The sequence below is a fragment of the Bubalus bubalis genome, chromosome 23 (assembly GCF_019923935.1).
Source record: "Bubalus bubalis isolate 160015118507 breed Murrah chromosome 23, NDDB_SH_1, whole genome shotgun sequence".
NCBI classification, from domain to species: Eukaryota; Metazoa; Chordata; class Mammalia; order Artiodactyla; family Bovidae; genus Bubalus; species Bubalus bubalis.
In genome coordinates, this window is record NC_059179.1 from 24,781,373 (window position 1) to 24,807,807 (window position 26,435).

Sequence of the window (26,435 nt, forward strand, 5' to 3'; positions counted from 1 at the left end):
AGTCGTGTGCACGGTCCTTGCAGAACAGTGCCCGGGGCACTCGCTCTGGCTTCCCTCGCTAGGCTCCGTGACCTGCTCTGGGGCACAGGTTTGAACCACTCTGAATACCACCCCTCCTCTGGGTTGGGTGCAGCCTAGTGGGAGAGGGTCAGGGATGTCTAGCCCCTCCATGCCCACCCAGGCCCTCCTGCCCCCCTTGCCAGGGATGCAGACAACTCACTGGACATGTAGGTGAGGATGCGGTTGCTCAGCTCTGCATAATCCAGAGACTGGAGGAACCAATCTCCACCGGCTCCTTGCGGCATCAGGTACTGCTGTAGATACTGACGCACGTCATCTCCTGAAAGGAGAGGAGGCGCCATGGACCACTGGCCAGCTTGGCCTCCTTGCAGACCGGCCCGAGTGATGTGTGAGCTGGGACATTGGCAAGCTGCCAGTAGCTGAAGGGGTACCTGCTACACTCATCCCTCAGAGGGGAGATCTGACACCCTCTGTCCAGCTGACTGCTGGGAGTGAAGTGAGAGTGGCTCCTTGTCCCGAGGGACCGCCAAGTGTGCCTGATAAGTCAGCCAGGAGAGAGGGGCACCCTTCAGCCCCCCGACCCCCGCTGCCCCCCCAGGCAACTCACGCCGGAGCGCAGCCAGGATGTCTTCAGAAGAGATGGAGGTGGAGGATGTGCCGATGCTGTACCCGGAAGCTGTGGGGAAGGAAACCGGGTCACCTGCTTCGCTGGTACTGAAGCAGTGCCCTCATAACTCCAGAATCAAAGGCCCCCCCCAGCTGCTTCCCTTGGGGGGAAATGAATGAATGGGGCATTTGCAGGATATTTATAATTTCTATTTTTCTTAATCTGAACAAACCTTTTTTGGAAGCTAGATCCAGCAGCCTGATTACTATGAATTTAATATTGAACATCACATTCACAAAAAGGGCAAAGCAAACAGCAAATTAAGAGACGAGGCTCCGGGAATGACCGTGGACCTGGGAGGAGGCTTGTCATCACAGGGGTGGCAAGAGGCTTACTCTGTAAGTAGCTCACGACGAGGCTGGCCAGCTCTGAGTAGTTGAAAGTCTCACCGGTGATGGTGGTGACAGGCCCGGGGGGACCAGGTGGGCCTGGGGGACCCTGAACTCCAGACAGATAAGACCTGATACTGTCACCTGCCAACAAAGAAAGCAAGTCAAGCCTGTCCCCAAGAGGGCGCGTCTCCCCCACAGAGGTGACCTGAGCACTTAACCCACTCGTGGGCCAAGGCATGTCCAGCAGGGAGCCTGGACTCCCCTTGTTACAGATGGAGAAACTGACGCAGAGTCTGTGCTTGGCCCGGTGGATCTTGAGGGCTGTGGGCCAGCAAGACCCCAGTCGGTGACACATCTGACCAAGCTCTGGTGCCCATGTGTGTGGAAATCACGCCCTCACCTCCATGGAGTGTACAGGGATGCGGTCTGGGGCACGCACACGGGTGAATGTGTGTGTGTGTGTGCACACATGGAAAAGTGTGTGTGTATATGAGCCTCTACTGGGGCTCTATGTCCATGTACAAGTCTATGTGCGAGGGCAGGTGTGAGAAGATGGGAGTTAGGGAGCTCATGGACCTGCACTCCTAGCACACACCTGTGCACACACATACATATGCATGCTGCCCCACTCAGATGTGGGATACTCACTCTGCATGTAGTCAGAGATGTATTGCTGAATCTCCAGGCCAGAGCTGCTGAGGGAGCCTGGAGGCCCGGGGGGCCCTGGTGGGCCTGGCGGACCCTGCATGAACATGGTACTTGACGACAATCCCCCTGCAGGAGAGAAGGCCACTGAGTTGGTCTGTCCTCTCTGGGGTCAAACCAAGGAGCACAGGCAATGCCTTCACAGTCTGAGGAGAGAAAGTCTTTCTCAGGAGAACTAGGACAGTGGCAACGAGCTCCTAGGAGCTCTCCCAGGCTGAGTCCTCCCTTTCCTTCGACAACCTGTGCACTGCCCACACACCCCTCCTCACCCCGCACCCCTAGCTCCCGAGCTCTGTTCTCGCCGTCACTGTCATCGGCGTTGTTAGTCATCTTTATCGTGCAGGCATCCTTGTCTCCCACCCCTGCTATCTTGTAACCTCCTCAGGGGCAGTTCAGAATCTAGCATGTAGAGAAAGTACCTCATTAACACTGAATCATGGATTCGTGAATGAATTAGTTAATTAATATCCTTATTGGCACAGTCAACCTCACTTGAAGACGGGGAGAAGAATTTTGGGCACCTTGGCGTCTTACCTTGAGAGGGCCCACCAGGAATGCTAGGAGCCCCTGGGACTCCGGGATCACCTGGAATCCAAAACAAGAAGCTGTTTGCATCGCCTCCTCCAGGAAGCCTCCCCTGGTTAAGCTCAACCACTCTATATCAGCTTGTGACTCAACAACTGTCCCATGTTTCTCAGTCTCATTTCTGGAATGATACCACAGCTTCCTTGGGCAGAGACTGTATCCCTCCAACCCCGTCCCTTTCTCCCTCCACGCTCTCCTTTCTTCAGCCTCTTCTTCCTCCCACGGCTGGAGCACCAGCAAGTAGTCCTTGCCCTCTCTTCAGGCTCTGGGAGGCAGCCTTGTTCCCACTCTCCACTGCCTGCACTGACCTTTGTCACCCTTGGGTCCCTGAGGGCCGGGTGGGCCTGGTGGTCCCTGCAGGTTGAGTCCAAGAGAACCGGAGCCTGGAGGCCAACAACACAGTGCAGTCAGTGGGTGGGAGAGGCTCCAGCAGAGTCTCTGGGGAGAGGCTCCAGTGGGGGGGACGGCGGTGCTCAGCACTTACCTGAGCCTGACAGCCCTGGGAGGCCTCGCTCGCCTGAGGGGCACAGCAGAGAGGGGACGGTCAGCTGTGCCCACCTCCCTCTCCCCATGCCCCACCGAAGATACCACCTCCCTCCCGAGGCTCCCTAAGACTTATGACACAGCTGGTCAGCACCGGCCCTCGGGCAGTACCTAGAGCTGCCGCACAGACACATGTGCACACACGCACACGCAGGCACACAATTCCCAACCACAGACACCCTCTGATCACTCATTTGGACCAAACCCCAGAAGCTCAGGGATCTTGGAAGTTCAGCCCCCACCCCCTAGAGTTGTTTGAGGCCAGTTCTCCTGTACCTTGGTGTCCTCGGGGACCTGGGGGGCCTGGCGGAGAAAGCAGACAGTTGTGAGACATGTCCCAACCAGATGCTGTGACTTCAAGGGGCCCGAGGAGGGGGCGGGACAGGGCTCTGGGCCCAGAGCAGACTCAGGGCTTGGGGCTCCCCACACCTCTGCTCCAACAGGACAAGGCAGAGGTGGACATGCTTTGCAGAGCTTCTGACCAACCCCCGGCCCCTGCTCCAAGCTGCTGAGCTCCTAATGGGGTGTGGCAGGAGAATGAAGACCTGCCCCAGCTCGTCCAGCCTTGTCCAAATTCCTCTGGCCACCAGCAGGCCAAACGGGCACACTGACTCCCGGGCCCCCTAAGACACTGCTCTCACCTTGGTCTCCCTTGGGGCCTGGGGGGCCAGGTGGGCCTGGAGGGCCAGAGAAGAAGGTCTCTGTTGAGGGAAGAAACAGTTTTGAGTGTGGACGCAATGATGTTTGTGAGGGAGCAGCATCTAGAACAGCACCAGTCGTTCTGTAGATGATCAACATTTGTCAAATGAATGGATGGATGGATGGTTGGTCGGGAAGTTGGATAGAAAAATATGTAAAAGTAAAGAAGGAATGAACAGCCTGGTGCATGGGCAGATGCATTTTCTGCGAGGGACAAGCCCTGGGCTCAAGTTTGCCCTAAACTTATTTCCGTATGCTTCTATGTTCTACGGTCAGCATTTATCTCATGTCAGGAGCATGTGTCCTGCCTGCCTTATCAGAACTGGACTCCCTGAGGATAGGAATTAGGTCTCTCCAATCAGCCAGAAGCTCCCCACAACAGAGTCAGCTGTCTCCCCCAGGCAGGCTACCAGGGGCTCTCAGGGTGGCTGGGCTGACATCAGCACCCTCCTTCCCTGCAGCAGGTAGCACGGCGTTTATGCAAACACATCCATGGTAGCAAGTCAGAAGGAGGGAGCATGGAGAGTAGGTCAGGAAGACTGCACGCCCGTGACCGCAGCGTGTGTTGCAGTTGGGGCTGGGGCCGAGGTGGAGAACAGGAGTGATTTGACGCCCCAGCATTACCTGAGCTGGTCAGGAGAGATCCCGGTGGGCCTGGTGGGCCTGGCAAGCCTTCCCCTAGATAAGAGAACCGCCCAAGACTTATCAATTCCAAGAGGTGGCCAGGAACCCTCTGCCCAGGAGGAGCAGCAGAGAAGCTCTTTCCTAAGAACTAGCCAGGAAGCAGCCCGGGCTCTGGTCCCATTGTCTCCCACCTACCCCGCTCTCACCCGCTGGGCCTTGGGGTCCTGGGGGGCCTGGAATGGACAGTCTTGTAGAAAAAGGTAAGGAAGAGGCAATGCTGAACCCAGGACCTTGCTTCCTCACTAAGTGCCTTGAGCCCCTGCCCTGTCCCCAAGATTTCCCACCTTCCAAAGATCCTGAGGTGCTCACCTGGTGGTCCAGGTGGTCCAGGTGGGCCTGGGGGTCCTCGTAAATCAATACCGTCTGTGGAAAGAAGAAGCCAGAAATGAGTAAAAGCTGTCATGAGACTGCTCTCTCTGCCAGCCTTACCCCTCACCAGGATCATCAGCAACTCTACTCACACCCCACACCAGGTCATGGGTCATGGTCTGGGACCCTCCAAGACACCCTTGGCTAGAGGTGCGTTTTGCTCTGAGCAGGGTGGGGCTGAGTGGCGCTCCCTGGTGGCTGTTGCCAGTGTGGCAGTGATGAGTAGGAGCATGGCTTCGGAGTCAGGAAGCCTGAGTTCAAGTCCTGCCTCACCACTGCTGGCTTGTGACTCAGGCAAGATCTTGAGCTCTTTCAGCCTCAGTTCCCTCTGCTGTAAACCAGAGGCCCAAGACCGGTATCACCAGGGCGTTGCACAGACTCAGTGGGACACCAAGGCACAGTGGCAGGCACATGGCAACCCTCGGACCAGGGCTGGCGTTGTCTTTGTTAAGGTGTCCGGGAGGACAGCCTGCAGCATCTCTGCCTGGGATCTTTAAAGGATGGGGAACAGGAGGACCCAGGAGTCAGCCCTGCCAGGCCAAGTCTGGGGCTGAGAACCCAGGGACCCCTGTGGCGGTTTTGGGTGGGGAGGTCCAGGACTCCTCTCATCACACCCGCAGGGGTGGGTGCAGACACCCCATGTGGCCCTGGTCCTCCTGGAATCCGAAGAAGCTCTCTGACAGCTGCACCATCCCCTGTGACTCATCTCCATGGCTGATAAAGCCCCGCTGTTCTCTTCTCTCTCAGCTAGCACTGTGTCTTGGAGGAACTGGTCATCCTTACATTGGGGCTCATGATGACTCATGGGTGCAGCTGCCGCAGGCCCCCATGCACGGCCACCTCCCCCACTCCCACCCCCGCATCACCTGTCCCAGAGAAAACGGTGGTACTCACGGGTGGACAGGACCTCAGAGATGGAGCTGCTGCTGCCCATGAATAATTCGCTAGCCAGGCCCGGCTCCCCTCGTGGGCCTGTGGGGAGGACACAGAGTTGGGGGTCACCACTCTCAACAATCTGTCAGTGTGGGGCTGAGCTGAGGATGGGCGGGGCTGAGCCAAGTGTGGGTGGGGCCAGAGTGTTGGCTGGGAACCAGAAACACCGCAGGAAGAAATGGAGGATCTGGAGCCAGATGGTATTTTGGATACAGTCTGGATATTTGGCTAAGTTGCTGGACAGTGACCTGATTCTCAGGATCCGGTCACAAGAAGCCTGAGGCCTGTGAAAATTGCTAAGCTTGATCCTGACTCAGGAGCCTCAATCTCCCTTTCTAGGGGACCCTTACCTCCTCAGAAACATGGAAGGGTGTGGGAAGAGGTGTCTCCTCTGGCTGCTGAGGCCTTGCAAGGGCCTTGTGATGAGTTGGGGGGCCCCCTCGCCTCCCTTCCCAGGATGCACCTCTCTCACTTCATTTAAAGATGGGCGTATTTCCACCCTGGGAAGGAAGCTCTCCCCACAGCCTATGGTCATGCATTCTTTCAGAGCGACACATACCTTGCTGTCCTGGAAGACCAGCTGGACCAACAGGGCCTGGAAATGGGGTTGGGGAAGAATAGGTTTTACCACACCTTGAGGGTCAGAGTTCTAGAAGAACTGAAGAAAAGGCAGGTGCCTAGGTACATAAGTGGCTTCCTCACAAGGCATGGAACAGTGGCCCAAAGTGGTCAGCTTGCTTATTTGAAAGCAATAAGCAATTTGAGACCAGCCCTGTGGTCTGTTCTGGTGAGAAATTTCTCTGCCAGGCACTGGGGCCCCTGGGATGGGCAGGACTCTGACACTGTCCTCTGATGATTCGAGATTTCTAAACACCCACAGTGTCCCCTCTGTCACTGGAGTTTATCAGGAGAGAAGGCTGGTCCATACTTGCACTAGTCATGTTAAATAATGTATTTCACTTACACGCAAACACTTTAAATAATTGAAAAAGATATAAAAAAATAACATGCATTTTAGATAAATAGAAAAATATCACCCATAATTCTTTAACTTGTAGGCATTTTGTTTTATTTCCTTCCAACAGTTTTTTCTTATAAAAATGTAGTTGCAACCACCGAGCACACATTATTGAGTATGCTGTGCTAAGTCACTCAGTCATGTCTGACGCTTTGCGACCCCATGGACTATAGCCTGCAAGGCTCCTCTGTCCATAGGGATTCTCCAGGCAAGCATACTGGAGTGGGTTGCCATTTCCTTCTCCAAGGGATCTTCCCAACCCAGGGATAGAATCCAGGTCTCCCACATTGCAGGCGGATTCTTTATTGACTGAGTCACCAGGGAAGCCCATTATCGAGTATTCTCCTCTTTAAACATCTTTCCTTTAAGTCTTCCTATTTTTGTAGCCATCTCATTATTGTTGGACAATTTAGGGATGTTTGCTTCAAATAGACTCCTAGCATTTTTGTTGCCCCTGATGCATGTTATCAAGTTGTTTTCCAAGAGGAAACAATTTGAGGACAGACTCTTGAGAGGAACCTGGGCCGAACCCTGACTCAGCTACTTCTTAGCTGCATGGCCTTAAGTACATCATTTACCTGCTGGAGCCTGAAGTGGTGCTGTGGGGCCCTATGGAAGCAAAGCACACACAGGGCTTGGGATACTTGCTGGGAGTAATCAGGGCTCACCAGGCTGCCAGGGAGGGGCTTTCTCAGCCTCTTCCTATTCTTCCCCGGGTTCCAACCCAGGTTTCAGATTTGACTGAACGCTACTGTAGTCAAACATCAGCAAGCCTGATGCTGACCTGGGGCAAAGCAAGAAAACAGACTGACCTGGGGCTCCTGGAGGTCCCGGAGGTCCCATGGCTCCTGGAGGTCCCGGGGGACCTGGGACAGTGATAGTCGACGATCCCTCTGTAAACAGAAGGCACATTCAACGCTGAGCCCCACTCTCCTCATTCAGAGGAACAGGGACCAGGCTGGGCTGTGGGCCAGGTTGGGCCAGTACAACCTCTAAAATTCCCCACCCTCCTCCCTCTGACTGGCAGAGCCCAGCACTGCATTCTGCCCAAAGCACCGAGCCTGTAGATGTGGAGGGTGTGGAGACAGAGCCAGGACAGATGCCCAGTACCCTCTGCAGGGCCTGCCTACCTGAAGTCATGATCTTGCCTGGAGCTCCTGGTTCACCTGGGAGGGGAGGAAGAGGAGAGTGGTTCAATAAATCATTTTCAAGGCTTCTGATTGCATTTGAGACCCACTCCTAACTCTCAGGCTAAAGGCATTTGAATGAACTGAAGGGGAACAGGCAGGATGCATTAAGCACCAGTCTGTGCCCAGGAGACCCTGGAGGCCAGAGCGTCAGTCTTCTTGGCTCACAATAGCTTTTGGACGAAGCTGGGTCTCTGCAAAGGGGCTTCACTGGCAGGTGTTGGAGAGTGTGCCTTTTGATGAGGCCAGAATATGCCAATTTAGGAGTCATTCCCACTCCCATAGTCTATCTTCTCTCACCAGGGGCATCGAAGGCTCTTACTGGGAATTTCTTTAGGTGGAAAGAGTACTGAGAGGTCAAAGAGCAGAGGTAGTAAGCCTGCAGGGTTAAGTGTAGTTCCCATGCTCCTCAGGTGCTAATTCTCCAGGACAGGATAGGGGCCGTGCAAAATTAAGGTGGTGGTGGTGGGGGGTGGCGGTCTGTGGTCTGAGGAATCCTGAGTAAAGGTTAACAGATGTCTCCTCTGCCTTGTGTTTCAGAGGGTTGAAAGGGCAAATGTGCATGGGAGACTTCCAAGAAGGGGGATGGCAGATTCACACTTTCTCAAGGCCATCTCAATGAGGAATCTCTGTGGACTGGAGACCCACAGATTCTAGAGAACCAAGAGAGTGAAGTAGAGGATGGAAAGGTCCTTGACTGGAACTTTCTTGTCATTTCCCAAGACCTGTGGGTATTCAGTCATCCACACACAGAGGGGTGATGCTGATTTCCCCCTTTGGGGGAGCAGAGGGGTGGTCTCTACTTGTGTCCTGCCAGCCCCTGGGGGTCAAATCTAAGAAAAGTACTTGAGTTATTTTTGTTGGAACACAATCCAGTATCAGATACAATGTCCACCTCTTGTGCACACTGGACAGAAAGCCACAGCCCCTGGAGAAAGGCAGGGGCCTCTCCTGGAGAATCCCAGGCCTCTCCCTGAGTAGATCTGTGGACCCGGAGATGTGTTTGGCCAGGATGTGCCTGAAAGAAGCCCTTGGCCCCAACCAGTTGTTGGAAATAGTTTCTGGAAAGTAGGTCCCCACAAGGTGACGGTGACAGAGGCCAGCTCTGTGGAATGTCAGGGTTCAGGATGGTAGGCTCACGGGACAGAAGGAGAGGGCCATCCCTGAGCAATGCCTGTCCTGGACTAGCCCAGGGCTGGGGGCGGATGCTAGCGTTGCCCTACGCGGTAGGGTCCAGTCCTGAGGATGCTCCCCCCAGAACTCTGACTTTGCCCTCTCTCAGTAGCTTCTGAGACCCTCCTGAATGAAAGCCCCCTCTCAGAAAGGGGGTGGCAGTGTCCCAGTTACACTGAGGTCTATGTGGATTATAAAACCTGTCCCAGGGAAGAGTCACACTACGGGGGGACCAGCCTAAGTGAGGGGATGGAGCACCCTCAGGGTGTTTTAGAGGTGGGATGGAAAGGCCTTCAGGGGTGGGGGCAGCATCCTTCCAGATCCTCCTTCATCAAAGGCTGGGGGAAACCCAGGCACCAAAGTGAGGTTCTAGATTGTGGGGAACAGAGTGGGGCGTGAAGATTCAGGGCTTAGTTGATCAGAAGAATCCTTGGCTCCTCAACCTCACAGCCTTCCTCTGAAGCCACTAGATGCCACTGTTGATCCAGGCTCTTGCCAGAGAGGGGCCTCCTGCAAAAATGACTAGTGACTGTCTAGTTTGTTTGCAAAGCCACTTACCTTTAACTCCTGGTCGGCCGGGGGTACCAGGAATTCCTGATGTGATTGAAAACAAGTGAGTCAAGATGATGAAGGGCCAGCAATCTCAGACACCCTGTGGTGGCACCTAGCACTGGGTCACCAGCAAGGCCGCAATCATGCACTGAAACCTGCAGGCCCAGCTGACTCTGACTTCCACCTGGGCCCAGCGGCCCCTCAGGCAGCCTCTTGCTCTGAGCCCTTCTCCATCTCTAGGAAATGGGGCAACAGCTGGGCTGGAGAGAGGCAAAGGTGCATGGACCCTGCTGTGGGGGATCCCCTGAAGCCTCGGGGAGTAGGGGCTGGGCTATATATCTGATATATCAGATATATTCCTATATATTCCTATATCTGATAACACTGCCTCATGCTTTCATCCACTGAATTCCACCAGGAAGCATTAGAAACAAGTCCCTGTGTGCTGAACTGTTGGGAGAGATGTTGTTTGATTTTATTTTATACCTTTGCCTAATTTCCTTTAGGAGTTGGGCCTGGTGTGGTGACAGTTTCTCAGATCCAAGTGGGTGCACACCATCCAGCTATTGGACAGACTGGACACTGGGGCTGTCCCAGAGAAGCTGGGCCCTTCTGCGTGACACGACACCCACTCCCTGCTGAGCCATGGAGGATGTGGTCTCTGTGGGACTAACGGGACTTCTGAGCCTCCTCACAGGGTGGCGGGGAGTGTGTGTGTCGGTGGGGGGTTGGGGGTGGTGGTCCCTGCACCATAGGGAGCCAGGCTCAGGCAGACAGAATTTGCTTGTGATCTAACCTCATCTCTCCAGAATGCCTTTCTAGATTGTTCTGTGAGTATTTTTCCTGCCTAAGGTGTTTCTTCAGACTCAGTAAAATGACCTGAACCCATTCTTGCTGGAGGGTGAGGGGAGGAGTGGAAACACTCTGGTGACTGGAGAAGCTTCTGCAGAATGCCAGGGGTGGGAGTGACCCAATAACTCACCCTGAGGTCCTTGGGGTCCAGTGAGACCTATGCAAAACAAGACATGAAAGGAGAGTTGAAGGGCTGAGGAGCCCCTGCCTCAGCCCAGGAGCGGTGCAGGGAGACAAACCCTGTGTGTGGGGCAGCCGGACTCCAGGGTCCTCGTCACCCTCTGGGTGATGTGCAGTTCTCTGACCCACCGCTCCACTGGGGGATGGTCCTTAGCCTTTTTGGGGTCTCAGACCTTTTGGTGTCTGAGAGCTACAAACCCAGAAAGTTCACACACTCATTGACTCTCGTGTGCCCCCTAGGCTATCTCCTTGGCACTCCCCATCTGTGCACCCGCCAGAGGAGCCAGGGGGCCCCCTGCTCCTCACAGGCCTCAGAGGATTGCCATCTGCCCTATGGCTTTCCTGTTTTGATTTATTCCTCCTGCAGCTCTGGGGATCTTGCTCCTGTTGGGCCTTTGGTGGTGACCCTAACAGCAGCTTCTTTTCCCAGACCGGCGGCCGCTGGTGACTGTCCCAGCTATGGCCTGAGGAGGTCTGGAGGGCTCAGAGGAACCAGGAACTGAGTGGGTGATAAACTGCCATTTTTAAGACACTCCTTGACGCTTTCTAGAACTCCTTGCTTTTGGTGTTGTTTTTTTTTTCCTGAGTTGCCAGACTTGGTGACTGGGCTGTCAGGACCCACAGCCATTATGCCCGGCTCCAGCCAGCATTTTCCTGATGAGCTTCTGGAGGAAAATGGACTCAGAAAGGTATACACGCACACACACACAGCACGGCCAGCTCCCTCTTCCCACTCTTTACCTGGCTTCCCTGGGTCCCCAGAAGGTCCTGGTAAGCCCCGGGTTCCCGGCATTCCTGGAAGACCTTGTTCCCCTAGAGAGAGCAGTGCCACATGGAGAGTTTTCCCTCTAGGCAAGCTGGCTGGCCCGCACCTGGGAGCTGGGCGCTCTTGGGGTTCTACTGAATAACTTGCCAGCAGATGGAAGGGAGGAAGTGGGAGACACCCGGGCCTTGCATACCTCCCTGTGATACACAACCCCTGGCATTGTGATTGGGGGGCTGGGAGCTGCCTGCTGGGATGTGGATGGGGCTCAGAAGGGTAGGCGGGGGAGGGGGGAGAGTGAGGAGAGCAGCTCCGTGACCAACCTCTTGGGCCTTGATGTCCGTCAGGGCCAGCGGGTCCTGGGAAAGCAGATCAAAGCTCTTTAGTGACTCTGGGAGCTTCCCTGGGACTCCTCCTTCAACCACCCTACAGCCTCGCAAGCTGTCTCCTAGGTGGGGGAGGGGGAGCCCATGCAGCCCCTCCCGCAGCCATGAGACACAGAAGAAGCCCTGTCCTTGTCACACTGCTGGGCACAGCTTTCCCCTGTCCTCTGCTCCTAATGCCTCTTTTCCTGCCGAGAACTCTTTCATGGCGCACACTGCATGTCCCCCACAAGATGCTCAATGCGTGTTGGCCTGGAGGTCAGCGTCCTCTAAGATCTTGTCTTCTCTGCTGTAGGCATCATTCTAACCTCTGTCCAAAGTCATGTCCATCTGGGATCGCTCTTGCTTTTTGCCACCTCTCCGTTTTTCCTCACTCATATGGCTGCCTCTGGGGTTAAAATCTTCTTTTCTTTTTCAAACCATCTGAAGAGCCCCTTCCTCCCTCCTTCTGGTTGGAAGAAGCCTCTCTCTCTGCTGTTTCCTCAGAGCACCCTGTACCTCTCATGACCCTCGTCACCTCACACGAGCTTTATCTCCCCTTGAGGGAGGTAAAGCATCTTATTGCCCAGCACAGCATTCTGAACTCCGTCAGCACTCCCTAATAGTTTGTTAAATGAATGAGATCATCAAGGCACCACATCCCCATCAGTGGGGCTTAAACCCTTCTGGGACATGTTGCCAAATGCCTGGCCACCTGGGTGGTCTTTGGCTAACTTCCTTGTCCTGGCTGACAGGCCCCTCAGGAAGGGTCAGCCAAAGGGCTGAACTCTGCGATCTGGCTGTGAGACCAGCCCTGGAGTATCAGGGCTGTGCCTAGAATTCTGCGGGTTCTGAAGAACTTCAGCTCTTGCCCGTCCTCCCCAGGGGCCTGAGTACCTTGGAGGCAGGAACTGGGGGGTGGAGGGGGTGCGGAGGAGGGTGGCAGGGAAGGGGGTGGACCATGTCTTGCCAAGGCCCCCCACCCTCAGAGCAGTAAGAAGCTGTCAGAGACAGTGGCAGCTCTGTGAGCCCCAAAAGGATGCCCAGATCCAGGAATAGCCTGTAAGTGGAGTCTCTGCCAGGCGTGGACAGATTAAACAGGAGACACAGCTCTAGACGGATCTCAGCTCTAGGGCCATGATGATGATGCAGCGACGCAGACCCATGGTGCCCGCTGCGTTGAGACACTCACCCATCGCTCCTTTAGCCCCGGGCTCACCCACGGCACCAGGTAAACCTTTCAAGCCAGGCTCGCCTGCAAAGGAAGTGGACTAGGTGATGGAGGAGCTTAACCATAATAGAGCATGCCACCCTGCCAGACACCCTGAAGCCTGCCACCTCTCTGACCAGAGGAACTTGGCATGCCAACCGGAGGCTGGGGACACAGCGTCTGCTTTCATTCTAAAGTCAGGCCTCCCACCCCTGGCAGCAGGCATGGACTGGCCCAGAGGCCACGCCTGGTGTGGAGGGGCCTGTGTATGAGTCTCATTTCCTTGCAACAAAAAGCTACCTCCTGTGGCCAAAGCACTAGTACTATTTCCTTTCAATCGTGCAAGCTGGCAGGAGGTGAGAGGAGAAAGGGATATGAGTAGTGTAAAGGCAACTAAGTTCTTCAAAAGAATCAGAGACAATCATAAACTGTCTTTTCTGTCCCAAACATATATTGCTGATGCTGGCTTATACTCCAGTCTAGATTGCAAGTCCTCTGAAGGTTTTTAGACAGAGATTCTATCTGACGCTTCTGTATTTTTTTCCCCCACTTACAGTATCCAATGGATTTATAAAAAGTCTTTAAAGTAACAGTAGATTCCTGTGTGGGACTGACCTGTGAGGCCTCGGGGTCCTTTCTCACCCTGGTCACCTGAAATAAACATGGGGTGGGGGGCAGGGGTAGAGAAAGCAAGCATCAGTCAGGAGCAAGGAAAAGAATTCACTCAGCAAGGGGGACCCTGGCTGCAGAACAGTTCCCATAGTATCTGGAAGCTGCCGTCAGCTGAATATTGGTGAGAACTCAGCATTAACAAAGACCCAGAAAGCAAGCTAGATTTCTCCTGGGTCAGGGCCCACCTGCAAACTGACCCAGGCCTTTCTGTCTCACCAGTGGGTGCTGGGGGTAACAAGGAGTCCAGTCTAGTGGGGACAGGCCTCAGGGCTGTGTCCTCGCCACTCCGAGGACCACCCGACTACAGCCCTGTGACGCCGGTGCTGCTTCCCCTCTCTGCCTCAGCAGCACTATCTGGGAGGCTGGACTAGAGTCTTGGATCCCTCCCAGCCCTAGGGTCTGGTCATCAAGACCCCGGGGCACAGTTCACATCTGGGTTCCCAGGCCGTGGTGATGTCCGAGCAGCAGCAGGAGCAACACACCTTTGGGCCCCGGTGGTCCCATGGGTCCTTTGTCACCTGAAAAGGAGATGGTCACCTAAGTGTGAAGAGCCTTGGTGGGACGAACAAGAAGGGGCAGAATCTGTGTCTGAAGTCAGGCTCCCCCACTGTCCTGACTGCCCCTTCCCCTCACATCACCTGTCAGCCTGCGCAGGCTGTTGGCATGTCCACCAGACCCTCCCTGTGCCCCAGACCTCCTTCTTGAGTGAGTTGCATCTCTAAGCTAATGTCCCCTCACTCCAGCCCCTCCCCCCAGCTTACCTTTGATACCAGGGAGTCCCACTTCACCTCGGAGTCCTTGGGGACCTATAGAGCCTGCACACAGAGGAAACCACATGGGTGGATGAGTGTCCCCAGCTTTGGAAGGGATGGACATGCACATGGGTACATGCCTACATCCACACACACATACCTACTGGGCACACACATGCACAGACAAACACACTCCCTGGGGTAAAAGTCAAGCGCTGCTATTTACGGTCTCCTCCCATGTCCCCACTACTTCATCCTGGACTAGGTTCCTGGCCCCTGCGATTCCCAGGCCCAGGCATGAGAACCCCTTGTGGGGACCCTGGCAGAGACGCTGGACCGCAGGACAGTGTGGGCTGCAGCTCGAGACGCCCAGCACGAGCTCTGGCCCACAGGGATGAGGGGAGGCAGGCGCTTTGCTCAGATCACGGCAGGATGGAAGCCGCCTACTGGAAGGGCTGGAGGGTCTGGTGCCCCAAGTCGGGTAAGAACAGAGTCTCATGGGACCCACTGCACCTGACCTTAGCCACAGGAGACACACAGGCAGAAGTGAGCTTTGTGTCTCCAGGAGGCTCTCTTTAGAATTGCTTCTCTGGCTTTAAGAATGTTTGTTTCTCCATTTAACCGCCCTCTCTTTGCCTCAGAAATAGCATCTATTTTTGAGAAGAAGGCCACTGACCTGGGGGACCCTGAGGGCCAGGAGAACCGCTGGAACCTGAGGAGGACAACATGACAGTAATGATCAGATGGGTCATGTACAGGCCAGGACACTGACCCCATGCGGAGTGGCATGTGGAGGGGGTGGGGCATACACCCCAGGTGAGGGCTGCGCGTGTGCACCAGGACCCCAGAGTCGGCGGGTCCAGGAGTGACCCCAGTGTGAAGTCCTCCTTAGGAGGAAGCTGTGGCTGCCAGGACCAAGAGACCCCTTGCTCCTTCCCAGTTGAGCATTGGGGCTGAGGCAGGGGCAGGGAGGAGAGGGGACCAGCTGGACATCGCACTGTGAGAAGGCCCTATCCCTTGGCGTGTCTAGACAGATTGCTCTCAAATGTTTGCCTCTGGGCCCTAACTGGCAAAGAAATTGTCTGACTTCACCCACTTAGGGGCCACATAACAGGGTCATTGAACAGAGATGGAGGCATAACCCCCAAATTCACCACAGAGCCAAAAATACAGCTCCAATCCTGACACCCAGGGATTCTTTTCTGGGGAGGGGGACCCTCTCTGGGCCTGTTAGCCCTAGAGCTGTGGATTAGGGCTGTCTGGGATCCCAGTGCCTGGACCTCTGAGATCCTTCCTGGACATGGCAGATCTGGGCACTGTGTGGTCACTTGACTTACCTTTGGGACCGACAGAGCCTGGGACACCAGGTGGGCCCGGAATACCCGGTTTACCAGCATCCCCTGGGGAGAAATAAGCACTCTGAGAGGGTCCCTCAATTCAGTTGCCCACTCAGCCCATGTGGTATCATTTGCAGGGTGGAAAACACTTCCCACCCTGCTGGTGGTCTCGGATCCATTGGGCCTGAACCCACATCCCAGCCCATGCTCCTTTCTTAGACCACAGGATCCAGCACAGACCCTGGCTCAAAGCAGGTGCTCAGCTAATGCAAGTGAAAAAGAGAGGGAAGGAGAACCATGTGAGGAGGAAGTGTGGATGCAGCCAGTCCTCCCAGTGAAGGAATCGCCTCTTACCTCTGTCTCCTTTCTCTCCAAACCCAGGGGGCCCTGGTTCACCGCGAGGTCCCATGGGGCCTTCTCGCCCTCTCTGGCCCATGGGTCCCTCCATGCCAGGCTCACCTAAAGACAGAAATGCCCACCTCAGCTAGTCGCCAGCTAGGCAGCATCTTGCTGGCAGGACACCTGCCTGGAGTCTCCACACCCATCTCCCTACTTCTCTCCCTCTGCAGCCCAGACTCAGTGCAGAAGTCAGAGAGCTTGAAAATGCAAGTGGATCATGTCCCATTTTTGCCCCAACCTGCAAACAGCTTTTCAGTTCACTGAGAATAAAAGCCATATCCTTGCAAGGTCTCCAAGGCCCCTCCCTCTTGACTCTTGGCCTCTTTTGAGGGCTCCAGACACCCTCCTCCTACTCCTCCTCCCCAAGCTCCTAGACCCTTGCCCCAGGCCTGTAGCTTCCCCCTCTGCCTGGAAGGTCCTGCTGGATCATCTTAGGCCTGCTCCCTCTCCCACTTCACATCTCTGCTCAAATGGCACCTTCTCAGCGAGGCCTTCCCTGCCGGCCTTATTTTCAATTACCCCTCAGCCCTTCCAGGCCCCTGGGCTCTATACTCCTATTTTACCAGTCACTTCCTCCCTCTGTATACTTCACTTATCTATCATGTCTATTGTTTATCTGCACCCAAAAGTAGAAAGGCGTCCTCTGTTTTGTTCGCCATTCTCTCCCCAGCACCTAAAAGAGGGCCTGGCACACAGCGGGTACCTAACAAAAACATTTACTGAATGAATGAATGAGGGAATAAGTGAACAGAGAAGTGATTCTTACCCAAGTTGCCTTTCTGTCCCTTTGGTCCCTCTGGACCTTGGTGGCCCAAGGGCCCAGGGATACCTGCGGACACACAAGAATAGCTCAGCCTTGCTTTCCTCCCAGACCCCAGGAGCCAGGACCCATTAGTCCGCAACCCTAGCAGCACCCTCAGAGGCTACACACCTGGAGTTCCAGGGAACCCGCGGTCTCCTGTGGGAACGGAGAAAGAAAAGTCAAGCAGAGGACCCAGGCTGATCACCTAAGGGAGCCTCCGATGGAATTCAGGTAGGATGGCCAAACTACAATATGGGACGCTCAGTTAAGTCTGAATTGCAGATAAACACTGAACAAATTTGTAGTGTGTGGGACATACTTATAGTGAAGAATGAGTTATTGTTTATCTGTGATTCAGATTTGACTGCATGATGGTGTGAAATGAAAATATCTCCTATATTAATGAACAAGAAATTTCACAGCCATCAGCGATTTCTGGCCTCCAAATGTGAGTGAGGACTCCCCAGACTGTGATCCAGCAGATGCTGCCGCGCCCACGGTGATTGCTGAGGAGCTGGGGGGATGCAAGAAGCAAGGTGAACAAGGAAACAGGACTGAGCCCAGACAGCTGGGTGCACACGAAAGAAATGAATTCAGCGAGCCCAGAGGCTTGCCTGCTTCCATACACAGAGTGCTCACTTCCTTAACTGGATACCTGGTCTTTGATGTTCAGACCGCCTGCTCCCTTTGTTGCAAACTTGTGTATAGCCTGACCCCCACTACCCCCTCAGAGCAGTTCTCTCAGAGATCCTGACGTGCTGTTTTCTGGGCTCAGGGTCCTAAACATTCCCACCAAACAAAGCAACTCTCCACTTTCAGGTTGTGACTGTATTTTTCAGTCGACAATGGTCAGGATGGGTTCACAGCCTGCAAGCCGGAGCCTTGGAGAGTGGAGTGCAGAGGTGGAGGCCCAGAGTGTGCGTGGGGGGCAGGGAATCCTCAAGTTTGGAGGCCACCAAGTAGAGGAACCCCAATTCCTACACTGGGATCTCTTGAGAAGGGCGGTGAAGCTGAGAAGAGATGGGGTGACCCTGCCATCTCCAATAGCGATTCTCAGAATGGTCCGTGTACCCCTGGCCTTGGAACCACCTGGGCTGGTCCAGACCACAGGCCTCCTCAGGGTCCTTGCTGTGGGAAGCCCTGAGATCGGGCCAGCGACAGTCCTGCCCCAGAGGTGTAGCTCTGTTCTGTTGGGAAGCCCACACCTCCCCCACTCCCTGCCCCTTCCCCAAAAGCCTGAGGGTCTGCATGCTGCTCTGCAATTCATGGTCCTATGACAAGTGGGGGATGGCCAGGGAGGGTGGGAAGTGTGTTTTCTGGCACTTGCTGACTGCTTTAAACTGTCAAGCCTCACTAATATTTAAGGTAAAAATTTACGTGTTCTATTTACCTTTAGGGCCTTGAACTCCCATGTCACCTAAAATAAGAGAGACATGAAAACTGTGAGATGTGGTGAGAAGCCAAGGGCCATTCTCTCCTAGAGGTCAGTGGACAGCATGTAAATGACGTCCCATAGTGAGCTGGCGTGTGGCGTGGCTTCCTCTCCATCGCCATCGGTGTCTCCTGGGCTCGTCACTCGCCTCTCTTAGACAAAACTTTAGCTCCCTTCCCATTCTAAGATATTCTGACGGTAGAGCCAGTTCTCAGCCCTCCCAACAGATTCTGTAAGATCTTTCCACTGCTCATCCTTCAATTTGAAAAAAAAAAAAAAAAAAAAGTTTTCCACCCCCCCCCCGCATTCCCCCCCTCCAGAAAACTTGGCTCCAAGTGCAGGAAAAGGGCTCCATCCACTGCGATACCTTTAGGCCCAGGGCTTCCTCGGAGATTTCCTACAAGAGACAGCAAAGCCGGAGTTAGCTGCACATCTTCTGTGTCACACACACACAAGCACAACACACACATACCTGAAGGGGATCAGTGGCATGGTGGGACGAAACAGGCTAGGGCTAGCTACCTGATTCTAAAGTATGCAGGTTGGACAACGCTCCCCAGCTCTCAAGTTTTCTAACCATAAAATGGGATACCAATATGGGTCCTCCCTCCCTCCCAGAGCTGTCAAGAGAGCTGAGTGAGGGGCGCTGGGGACTGCCCTAAATACTCTACATACAGGAGCCAGGACTGGGAGCTGTTGGCCTTTCCCCCTGTGATGTGCTCACCATTTTCCTGTTCTGCCATCAGCCTGACCTTCATGAATTGCCAGACGTCCTCCAGATTGTAGTCGTCAAGCTCAGATTTTCCTAAACCTTCCCCCAGCCTGGGCGCAGCCCCCGGCACAGAGTCCTGGCTGCTCCTCTCCATCTTCTCGTTGTAAGACAAGCGGCCCCGCATTTTCTCCAGCTCCTCCACACGTGCCTTCAGTTTCCTCACCTCCTCGGCTGGAACAGACACACAGAGACAGCATCAGCACAGGAGCCTGCCAGCCAGTGCCCTCCTAGTGCTCCAGAGGAGGCTGAAATGGGGGCTCTGGAGTCCGTGGTGGCTTCTTCACGCTGGAGGGACATTTTACTGGAATATTTTTGGGGAGATAGTCTGCCATGGCTACCAGCAGGTTGATCTACTCAACACTGGAACTGAGCCTTGAAGAAGCCTGGCCATGGTGACAGAGCTGGCCCTCAAGTCTCGCAAGGGAGCTGGTGTGAGAGTCAATGGAACGTGGAAAGTAGAAAGGCTATGAGAGGTCTGGCCTGATTATTAAGGGCAGCCAGGTGCTTGGAGCAGGATGCTACTGGCATGGGGCCCTGGGCCCCTGAGAACCAGGAGCTGTCTTAGAGACCCAGCTCCACCACGGAGAAGTCACAGGACCTTGATCAGGGGCCTCCTGGAGCCCCAGCCTCCTCATCTGCAGGAACAAGGGGTCTGCACCCATGATCTTGGGCCCCTTGGCACCTGACACTTGGGATACTTGCTGGTTCCTGCCCTTCTGAACAGGCAGCAGGGAGCTGCCACACGTACCCAGAGCGATGAGGCCAAAGAGCAGCCCCAGGAGCAGTAGCCAGGTGAGCAGCAGGCCCAGCAGCCACTTCCACCAGCTGCACCAGGAGCCGCAGGGGCACCAGGCAGGCGCTGCCCCCCACGAGCCCTTGCCCCCTCCACCAGCGGCCCCACTGCCAAGGGCACCGCCACTGCCGCCGCCACCTCCACCACCACGGCGGTGGTCGTAGCCATGGATGTCTGTGGAAGAGAGGGCAAGGGTAAGGTGAATGCCGGCGGCTTGTGCCCCCTTCACTCCAAATTTTCCAACTTGTGGTGATTTCCTGCAGGCCTGAGTGAATATGAGTGGGCTTGCAGGTAGGTCCCTGTGGCTCCTGGAATAAACGTGGAGCTGTGGTGGCTGGTGCTGAGCAGAGGTCTGACAATCCTGGGCTTGAGCTGTGTGAGCCTGAGAAGGTCCCTTAAAGTCCCTTAAGGTCCCTTAAGGAGAAGGTCCCTGTTTCCTCTTTTTATAAAATGGAGTTCAAAGTTGACCTTTCTTCATGAAATGGATGTTAAATGAGATAAGGCATGCAGCGTAATTAGCAGAGGATGTAGCAGAGAGCATCAGGGTTAAAATTCTTGATTATGAACATGGATCTGCCACAACCTCCTGCATTTTATTAAGCCCAAATCTGAATAATCCCCATCTCCACATCTCAGTTCACAAGGCTCTTTCTTTGTAATCCCCACAGTGCCTAGAACTATACTCAGCACTTAAAGGGTGGCCAGGAGGCTTTTTCTTTCTTTTTAGTGAAAGTGTATTTTGTTTTTAATATCTAAAGTGGGCCGATACTCCTTGATTTCCTTCTCTCACAAGATTATGGGAGCAGGTGAAGAAGGTGTAAGGGACTGGAGATGTGTGTGATCTTAGGGTCACCTTGAAGGCGTGTGGGCAAGGGGAGGAGAGTGGTTTGTAAGACCCACCAGTAGCCCTGCTGTATTGCTCCTGCCATGTTGACAGATCCTGGACAGATAGTTGGCACCCAGGCAGTAGGCACCCAGACAGTGGGCGTTCCGCAGGTACAGTGTGACTGTGAGCATGTCTCCTGAGCTGAGCTCCTTCTGCAGCCCTGCTTTGGCCCCCAGCCAACCCCTCCACCGCCCTCCACCGCACTCCCTTTGAAGGCTTTTGGGGAAACTCTAGAGCTGGGGTGCTCATGTGTGCACTGGCTCCAGGCTAGGGGGCTGTTATCTGGTGCATTCACCATCGCCAGCTCCTCCACCCTGTTGCTGCGGGGCCCGCAGCTCTTACTCACCTGCGGAGGCGCCGTTGCCCTTTGCAGTCACAGTCTTCACATCTCCTGAAAGAAACACCGAGATCACTGTTTTGGCTGTGCCCTTAAACTGCAGGAGCCCACAGGACGGTCCAGCCTGTGCGTAGACCTGGAGTGGGGCTTGAAGCAGGTGTGCCCCAGGGACCTCGTGGAACAGCCGTGTGCAGGAACAACATTAACTCAGTCCTCACGGATCTCATGCTGCAATAATTATGTTGATGAAGACCTGGCTTGGCAAACAGTTCACAGTGGGCAAAAATACACTGTAATAAACTTTTGTGACCTTAAAGCCCAAGACATTTTTTGGAGGACGTACTAGGGGTGACCATGGCATTCAAACAATAAATGTGCTTGTGAGAAATGACTCTAGATTTCTTGATTAAAAGGCTTTGCACACAGGTTCCTAACCTGAACTGGAAGGAAAAGAAAGGCAAAGATGGGCTGGGAGGAGGGCTGAGAGTGAGTCCCAGATGCTATACGATCACTGAGTTTGTGGGCGTGTGTGAGATTTTCTGGAAAAAGTGTTTACAGCTTTCACCAGGTTCTGAAAAGGGTCCTTTGGCTCCACAACCCAACCTCCACCCCTAAAATGTAAGGAACTGCTAATTTAGAAGACCTAGCTTCAGATAATCAAAGAAGAAACACTTAAGTATCTCGGAAAAAAAAAAGTAAAAGAAGACTTAGTGTTAGACCTTGAGAGGATTGTAATTGATTTCATTTGCATTAAAAAAAAAAAAATGTTCCGTGGCTTAACTTTTCTCTTCCTTTATTAAGCTCCCTGAAATCCATGATTTGGAGAGATTTACAGGAACCACCGTGTGAAGAAATATGGTGATCCAGGACAGAATCCAGGTATTTGGGAAGAAAAAAAGCTAGCAAGTGGTTTGCAAAGCTTTTTTCTATGAGTTCTGAAAGTCATGGGAGGACTAGTAAGGGCCACAGGAAGTCTTTGCTTCCATGGTAAGCACACACGAATCAATAGGGGAGTTTGGGAAAATGCAGTCTCTGACACAGCAGGTCTGGGTTAGGGCCCAGGACTCTGCATTTCTAACATCCTCCTGGGTCTGATGATGCTACTGGTCAGGACCACACGCTGAGGTCTGAGGTCTCGGAAGACAGATCAATGACAGACGGAACGGCCAAAGTGGACAGCGATCAGATTTGCTCTTACCGTTAGCTTCTGACACTAGGTAGGTGTCGGTGTATGCAGCTTGTTTTTCCTTTTTTAGGGTGTCCTCTGAAAAAGAAGCTGTGCACACAACCCGTGATGATCCTGGATCTTCTCTCCCCACTCCCCCACCCACATCCTTTCCCACTTGCAAAGGTGGAGGTTGGCCTGGTAGGAAGAGGGCCCTGCTTTCCTGGGGTTAACCCCCCGCCCCAGTCTGGGCCTGTGGTCAGGTAACTTATTATTGCCCAAAGACCCTGTTCGGAGCTCTTTGCTGGAATTTTCCTAGCTTGTCTGCATTCAAGGCAGACCCCGGGACATTACTCAACAGACAGTTTTCGTTTGAATGGAATGACTATGGTTTCATCACTCAAACATCTCATACCACCTTGCTAGGACATTTGCCTACACTGCCTTTCTTTCAAAACCTGAGTCTCTTGGGCTCCCACGTACTTGCAGCGACGCTGGCTGGGGAGGCTGTAAAGACCTTCCCGCTGTCCTTGGTCATGATCAGCAGCTCCATCTCCTTCTTGGTGGGCGTGTTGTCCTTCTCCAGGATCAGGAATTTACAGTCCTTGTGCAAGAGGTCATCATTCTGGACATTTGTGGTGCTGGCTGGAGAGGAAAGATGAGGATGGAAAAGGTGGAGGGAAAGGAAAAGGGAAGAAGTAACCAGGAGAAGAAGAAAAGGAGGGTGGAGGAAAAGAAAGGGATAAGTGGGTGTGTCTGAGGGGCTCCTGCTCTCACTGACGCTGACAGCCATTACTAAGAAGCATCTTGGGGACCAGAGACATCTTCCCCTGTGTGGCTGGGCCTGGCCATCAGGAGGTTGGGTCAACATCTGAAGCACTGGGGGCTGGCCTGAGGGGCTGCCTCCCACCTGGACTCTATAGGATCTTCAGTGAATGGGCCAAAGTTGCTATGCCAGGCAGGCCCTTCTTTAATTAACTGGTAGGTTCATTTCTAATGGAAAGTCTCAAGTGTTGGCATGCTGGGGGAGCTTTTCCCGACCACTGCATCCAGCATGCACAAATCCCTGTCTCTACCACCTCACTATGTCTGTCCTTCAACTACGTGTCATTTTCTGTAATTACATTGTATACTTTGTCCACTTGTCTGTTGTCTGCTTCCTCCACTGGAACTGTCAGCCTGGTGAGAATAGGAATCTAGCCTCTTCGTCTGTGTCTGCATAGTGCGTGCCTGTTTAGTCGCTTAGGTATCAGACTCTTTGCAACCACATTGACTGTAGCCCACCAGGCTCCTCTGTCCATGAAATTTTCCAGGCAAGAATACTGGAGTGGGTTGCCATTTCCTCCTTCAGGGGATCTTCTCAACCCAGGGATAGAACCCTCATCCCAGGGATAGAACCCTCATCCCCTGCATCGGCAGGTGGATTCTTTACCGCTGAATCACCTGGGAAGCCCCTGTGTCTACGCCGGGCACTCAGAACACTGTCTCACACAAAGCAGGTGCTTGGTAAACAGGTTTTGGATGGATAACTTGTTGAATGGAGGGAAACACACCAGGATCAGAGCAGCGGAGAAAACAGGCTACCATGTGTCATGTGCCCAAGTTGATAAAGATGCCACAGAAAGTAGGGAGGGTGTGGCAGCTTCCAGGGGGCACCCTGGCTCTTGTGGTGGGGGCTGGGCTGTGTGGGCCTGACCTTGGGCAGGTATGGAGGGTGGAGCTTCATGGCCCCCTTGGACAGGAAGGCCAAGGTAAGGTGAGAGGCACACCCAGCTGCTCACTCCTGGAAAAACCAAGAGGCCCTCGGGGTGAGTCCCATTTGTAGACCTCAGACCACCCATGGGTTATGTCCCCTCCTGCCGCATGTGACTAAGGAACAGACCTTCCTGTGTGCTGGCCTGCCTCCGGTAGCTGGCGACAGCACTTACCTGCAGAAGTGGACACCCCAGTGCTCACAGCTGTGGGGCTCTGGGGCATGTTTTTCTTCACACCATATGCTGCAAGACAAGAACCACTGAATGAGTGGGGCACAGGAGGCAGCTCCACCCCGTGTAGAAGCAGCTGACCTGCCCTGGCAGACAGGCAGCCTCCCCAGGGGAGAGGAAGATGATAGTGAACAATAATAATGAACAGAATAATAATGAATCATGAAATCAACTCTCTCCAGCCATGGGGACAACAACTTAGATGAAACTTTGTATGATATAATCCTCATCCTTGGAGGATTATTCCAAAGGCCACCTCCTCCATGAAGTCCTCCTAGACTCCACACCCCCTCCCCCCCTACACACACACATCTACTTCCCTTCTGAACTCCTACAGTACCAACACCTGCTTGCTTCATGCTTTTTTACAGGATCCCCAGATGTTTCATATGTGTGAGACGTTCACTCTTTGCGACCCCCTGGACTATATAACCTGCCAGGCTCCTTTGCCCAAGAGACTTTCTGGGCAAGAATACTGGAGTGGATAGCCATTCCCTTCTTCAGGAGATCTTCCTGACCCAGGGATTGAACCCAGGCCTCCCACACTGCAGGCAAATTCTTTAGCATCTGAGCCACCAGAGAAGCCCTCCAACTAAACAGTAAGCAAGTTGCGGGCAAAGGCTGAGGCTCGTGCCTCTTCTGCCCTGCCTCCCCCAGGTTTGCACAGAGGGGTGCACTAGAAAGTCAGCCAAATGACTGATATGCAGTGACAGCGGGCAGTTAAGGACAGTGGTGAGACGTGGGGACACAGAGGACATACCCCCAGCAAGGCTCTCACTCACATCTGAGCCAGCACTTGACTGAGACTGGCATCTCTGGTCAGTGTATGGAGGGTTGTTTCTTTGGTGGCAAAGGTCAATTGACTTTTAGGGACATTTTGGTCCCTCTAATTCCATTGCTGAAAAGGGCTATTGTGAGCTATAGCTGCAAAGAAACGTTGCTTCCCAGCCCCTAGGCTCCAAACCCCAGTTACAGACCTGTGGAGGTGGCGGCCATGCCATGGGACAGGGTGGATGAGCTGGGGGCCAGATTGTTCTGCATGCCGAACACTGAGAGGAATTGAGGACAGGTGAAAGCAGGTACATAGATGAGGCCCTCTAAGTAAGGCAGCCAGCCCCAGGAGCCCCCTAAACCACTTTCACGATGAGTGCCCTTGCATATGACAGAGATTCTGAACCTTCTCAGTTCCCACACTCTTACTGACATGGTAATTTTTTAAACACTGCTTCTTCCCCCCACTGCCCCACACAGAAAATTCCTAAGCTCCATTTATTGAGTAACTTAGGTCCACACAACTTAATAGTAGTAGTTTGCATAGGGTCTGAGAGATGTTACGGTATGCCTCAAAAATTTCAAATATCCCAGGGGTTCCCTCCTCTGCAGGACCCTAGGGTGCCTTGGTACACAGCATGGGAACTGCAGATCCAGACACAATGGTTGAGGCACTAACAGGGAAGGACCCTATTTTTCCTTCTGACTCAAGCATGTAGAAGTCCCCTCACCCCCAGTAGTATTTCAAAGACTGGTTGGTTGTCTGTTTTTAACAGTGTAGAAGCTCATTCCTCCCTAGCTAACAGCTTCTTGTATTCCATCCTATCTGGAGTTTGAGGCACAAAATCCAACATCAGCCCACCCTCCTGAGTGAGGACTTTGCAGAGTAAACTAGCAAAGGCAAGAGGAAAAAAGCTTGAATCTGGTATCTGCTGGGTTTGTGGGACACTAGTTAATCAGAGGTGTTGAAATTAGAAGTTAAGAGGGCCAAGGAAAATAAAAACGCCCTACATCACTATGTGATATTAGTCGTGATATCACAGAAAGAAGGCAGATTCCTTTAACAAAAGAAATGGCTGATAACTTATTTACATATAGGCTATGATGATGTATGTGGAAATAGAGTGAATAAATACTTTAAAAAGATTATACATCTGCATTGGAAGCAAAGCAGTAACATTGTTTGAGTCCCCAAGGAACTACAACATTTAAGATGCAGTTAAGTTCTTTCTAAATTAACAATGCTTTCCACCTAAAAATGTCGCGAGCTCTGCCTCACTTAGTCCCTTTTCTTCCATCTCTCCGCCTCTCCTATTAGATAAAGGGACAGGCACAGAATAAGCACGTAAGTGCAGCCTCTGGCCCCCTTTTCCTTGGGGACTGAGCTGCGTCTATGATGGAGAGCAGGCTCTGGGCCTTCTAACGCAGCTCCTTGGTTATTGCTTCTGCGCTGCCATGTGTATGGAGGAAGTCCTCATGCTCTTGATCAGGAAGAAC

At 53.5% G+C, this 26,435-nt stretch overlaps 1 protein-coding gene across 1 annotated transcript in view; it reads right to left on the minus strand.

Annotated features, from left to right (window-relative positions):
* The window catches only part of COL17A1 (collagen type XVII alpha 1 chain), a 47,034-nt gene that overhangs the window by 4,173 nt on the left and 16,426 nt on the right, over positions 1-26,435 (minus strand). The window contains exons 12-48 of the mRNA XM_006067732.4: positions 25,145-25,216; positions 24,111-24,179; positions 22,666-22,827; positions 22,216-22,293; positions 21,027-21,071; positions 19,750-19,968; positions 18,954-19,172; positions 18,597-18,626; positions 18,188-18,214; positions 16,927-16,953; positions 16,762-16,824; positions 15,951-16,055; positions 15,597-15,659; positions 14,936-14,971; positions 14,269-14,322; positions 13,990-14,025; positions 13,451-13,486; positions 12,818-12,880; positions 11,587-11,622; positions 11,242-11,313; positions 10,451-10,477; positions 9,475-9,510; positions 7,687-7,722; positions 7,369-7,449; positions 6,098-6,133; positions 5,500-5,577; positions 4,546-4,599; positions 4,177-4,230; positions 3,495-3,554; positions 3,130-3,156; positions 2,795-2,827; positions 2,619-2,693; positions 2,260-2,310; positions 1,669-1,794; positions 1,024-1,161; positions 629-697; positions 221-340 (exon numbers count right to left, since the gene is read on the minus strand). Coding sequence (XP_006067794.4) covers positions 221-340; positions 629-697; positions 1,024-1,161; positions 1,669-1,794; positions 2,260-2,310; positions 2,619-2,693; positions 2,795-2,827; positions 3,130-3,156; positions 3,495-3,554; positions 4,177-4,230; positions 4,546-4,599; positions 5,500-5,577; positions 6,098-6,133; positions 7,369-7,449; positions 7,687-7,722; positions 9,475-9,510; positions 10,451-10,477; positions 11,242-11,313; positions 11,587-11,622; positions 12,818-12,880; positions 13,451-13,486; positions 13,990-14,025; positions 14,269-14,322; positions 14,936-14,971; positions 15,597-15,659; positions 15,951-16,055; positions 16,762-16,824; positions 16,927-16,953; positions 18,188-18,214; positions 18,597-18,626; positions 18,954-19,172; positions 19,750-19,968; positions 21,027-21,071; positions 22,216-22,293; positions 22,666-22,827; positions 24,111-24,179; positions 25,145-25,216 — 2,613 coding nt within the window. The remainder of the gene's footprint in view (positions 1-220; positions 341-628; positions 698-1,023; positions 1,162-1,668; positions 1,795-2,259; positions 2,311-2,618; positions 2,694-2,794; positions 2,828-3,129; positions 3,157-3,494; positions 3,555-4,176; positions 4,231-4,545; positions 4,600-5,499; positions 5,578-6,097; positions 6,134-7,368; positions 7,450-7,686; positions 7,723-9,474; positions 9,511-10,450; positions 10,478-11,241; positions 11,314-11,586; positions 11,623-12,817; positions 12,881-13,450; positions 13,487-13,989; positions 14,026-14,268; positions 14,323-14,935; positions 14,972-15,596; positions 15,660-15,950; positions 16,056-16,761; positions 16,825-16,926; positions 16,954-18,187; positions 18,215-18,596; positions 18,627-18,953; positions 19,173-19,749; positions 19,969-21,026; positions 21,072-22,215; positions 22,294-22,665; positions 22,828-24,110; positions 24,180-25,144; positions 25,217-26,435) is intronic.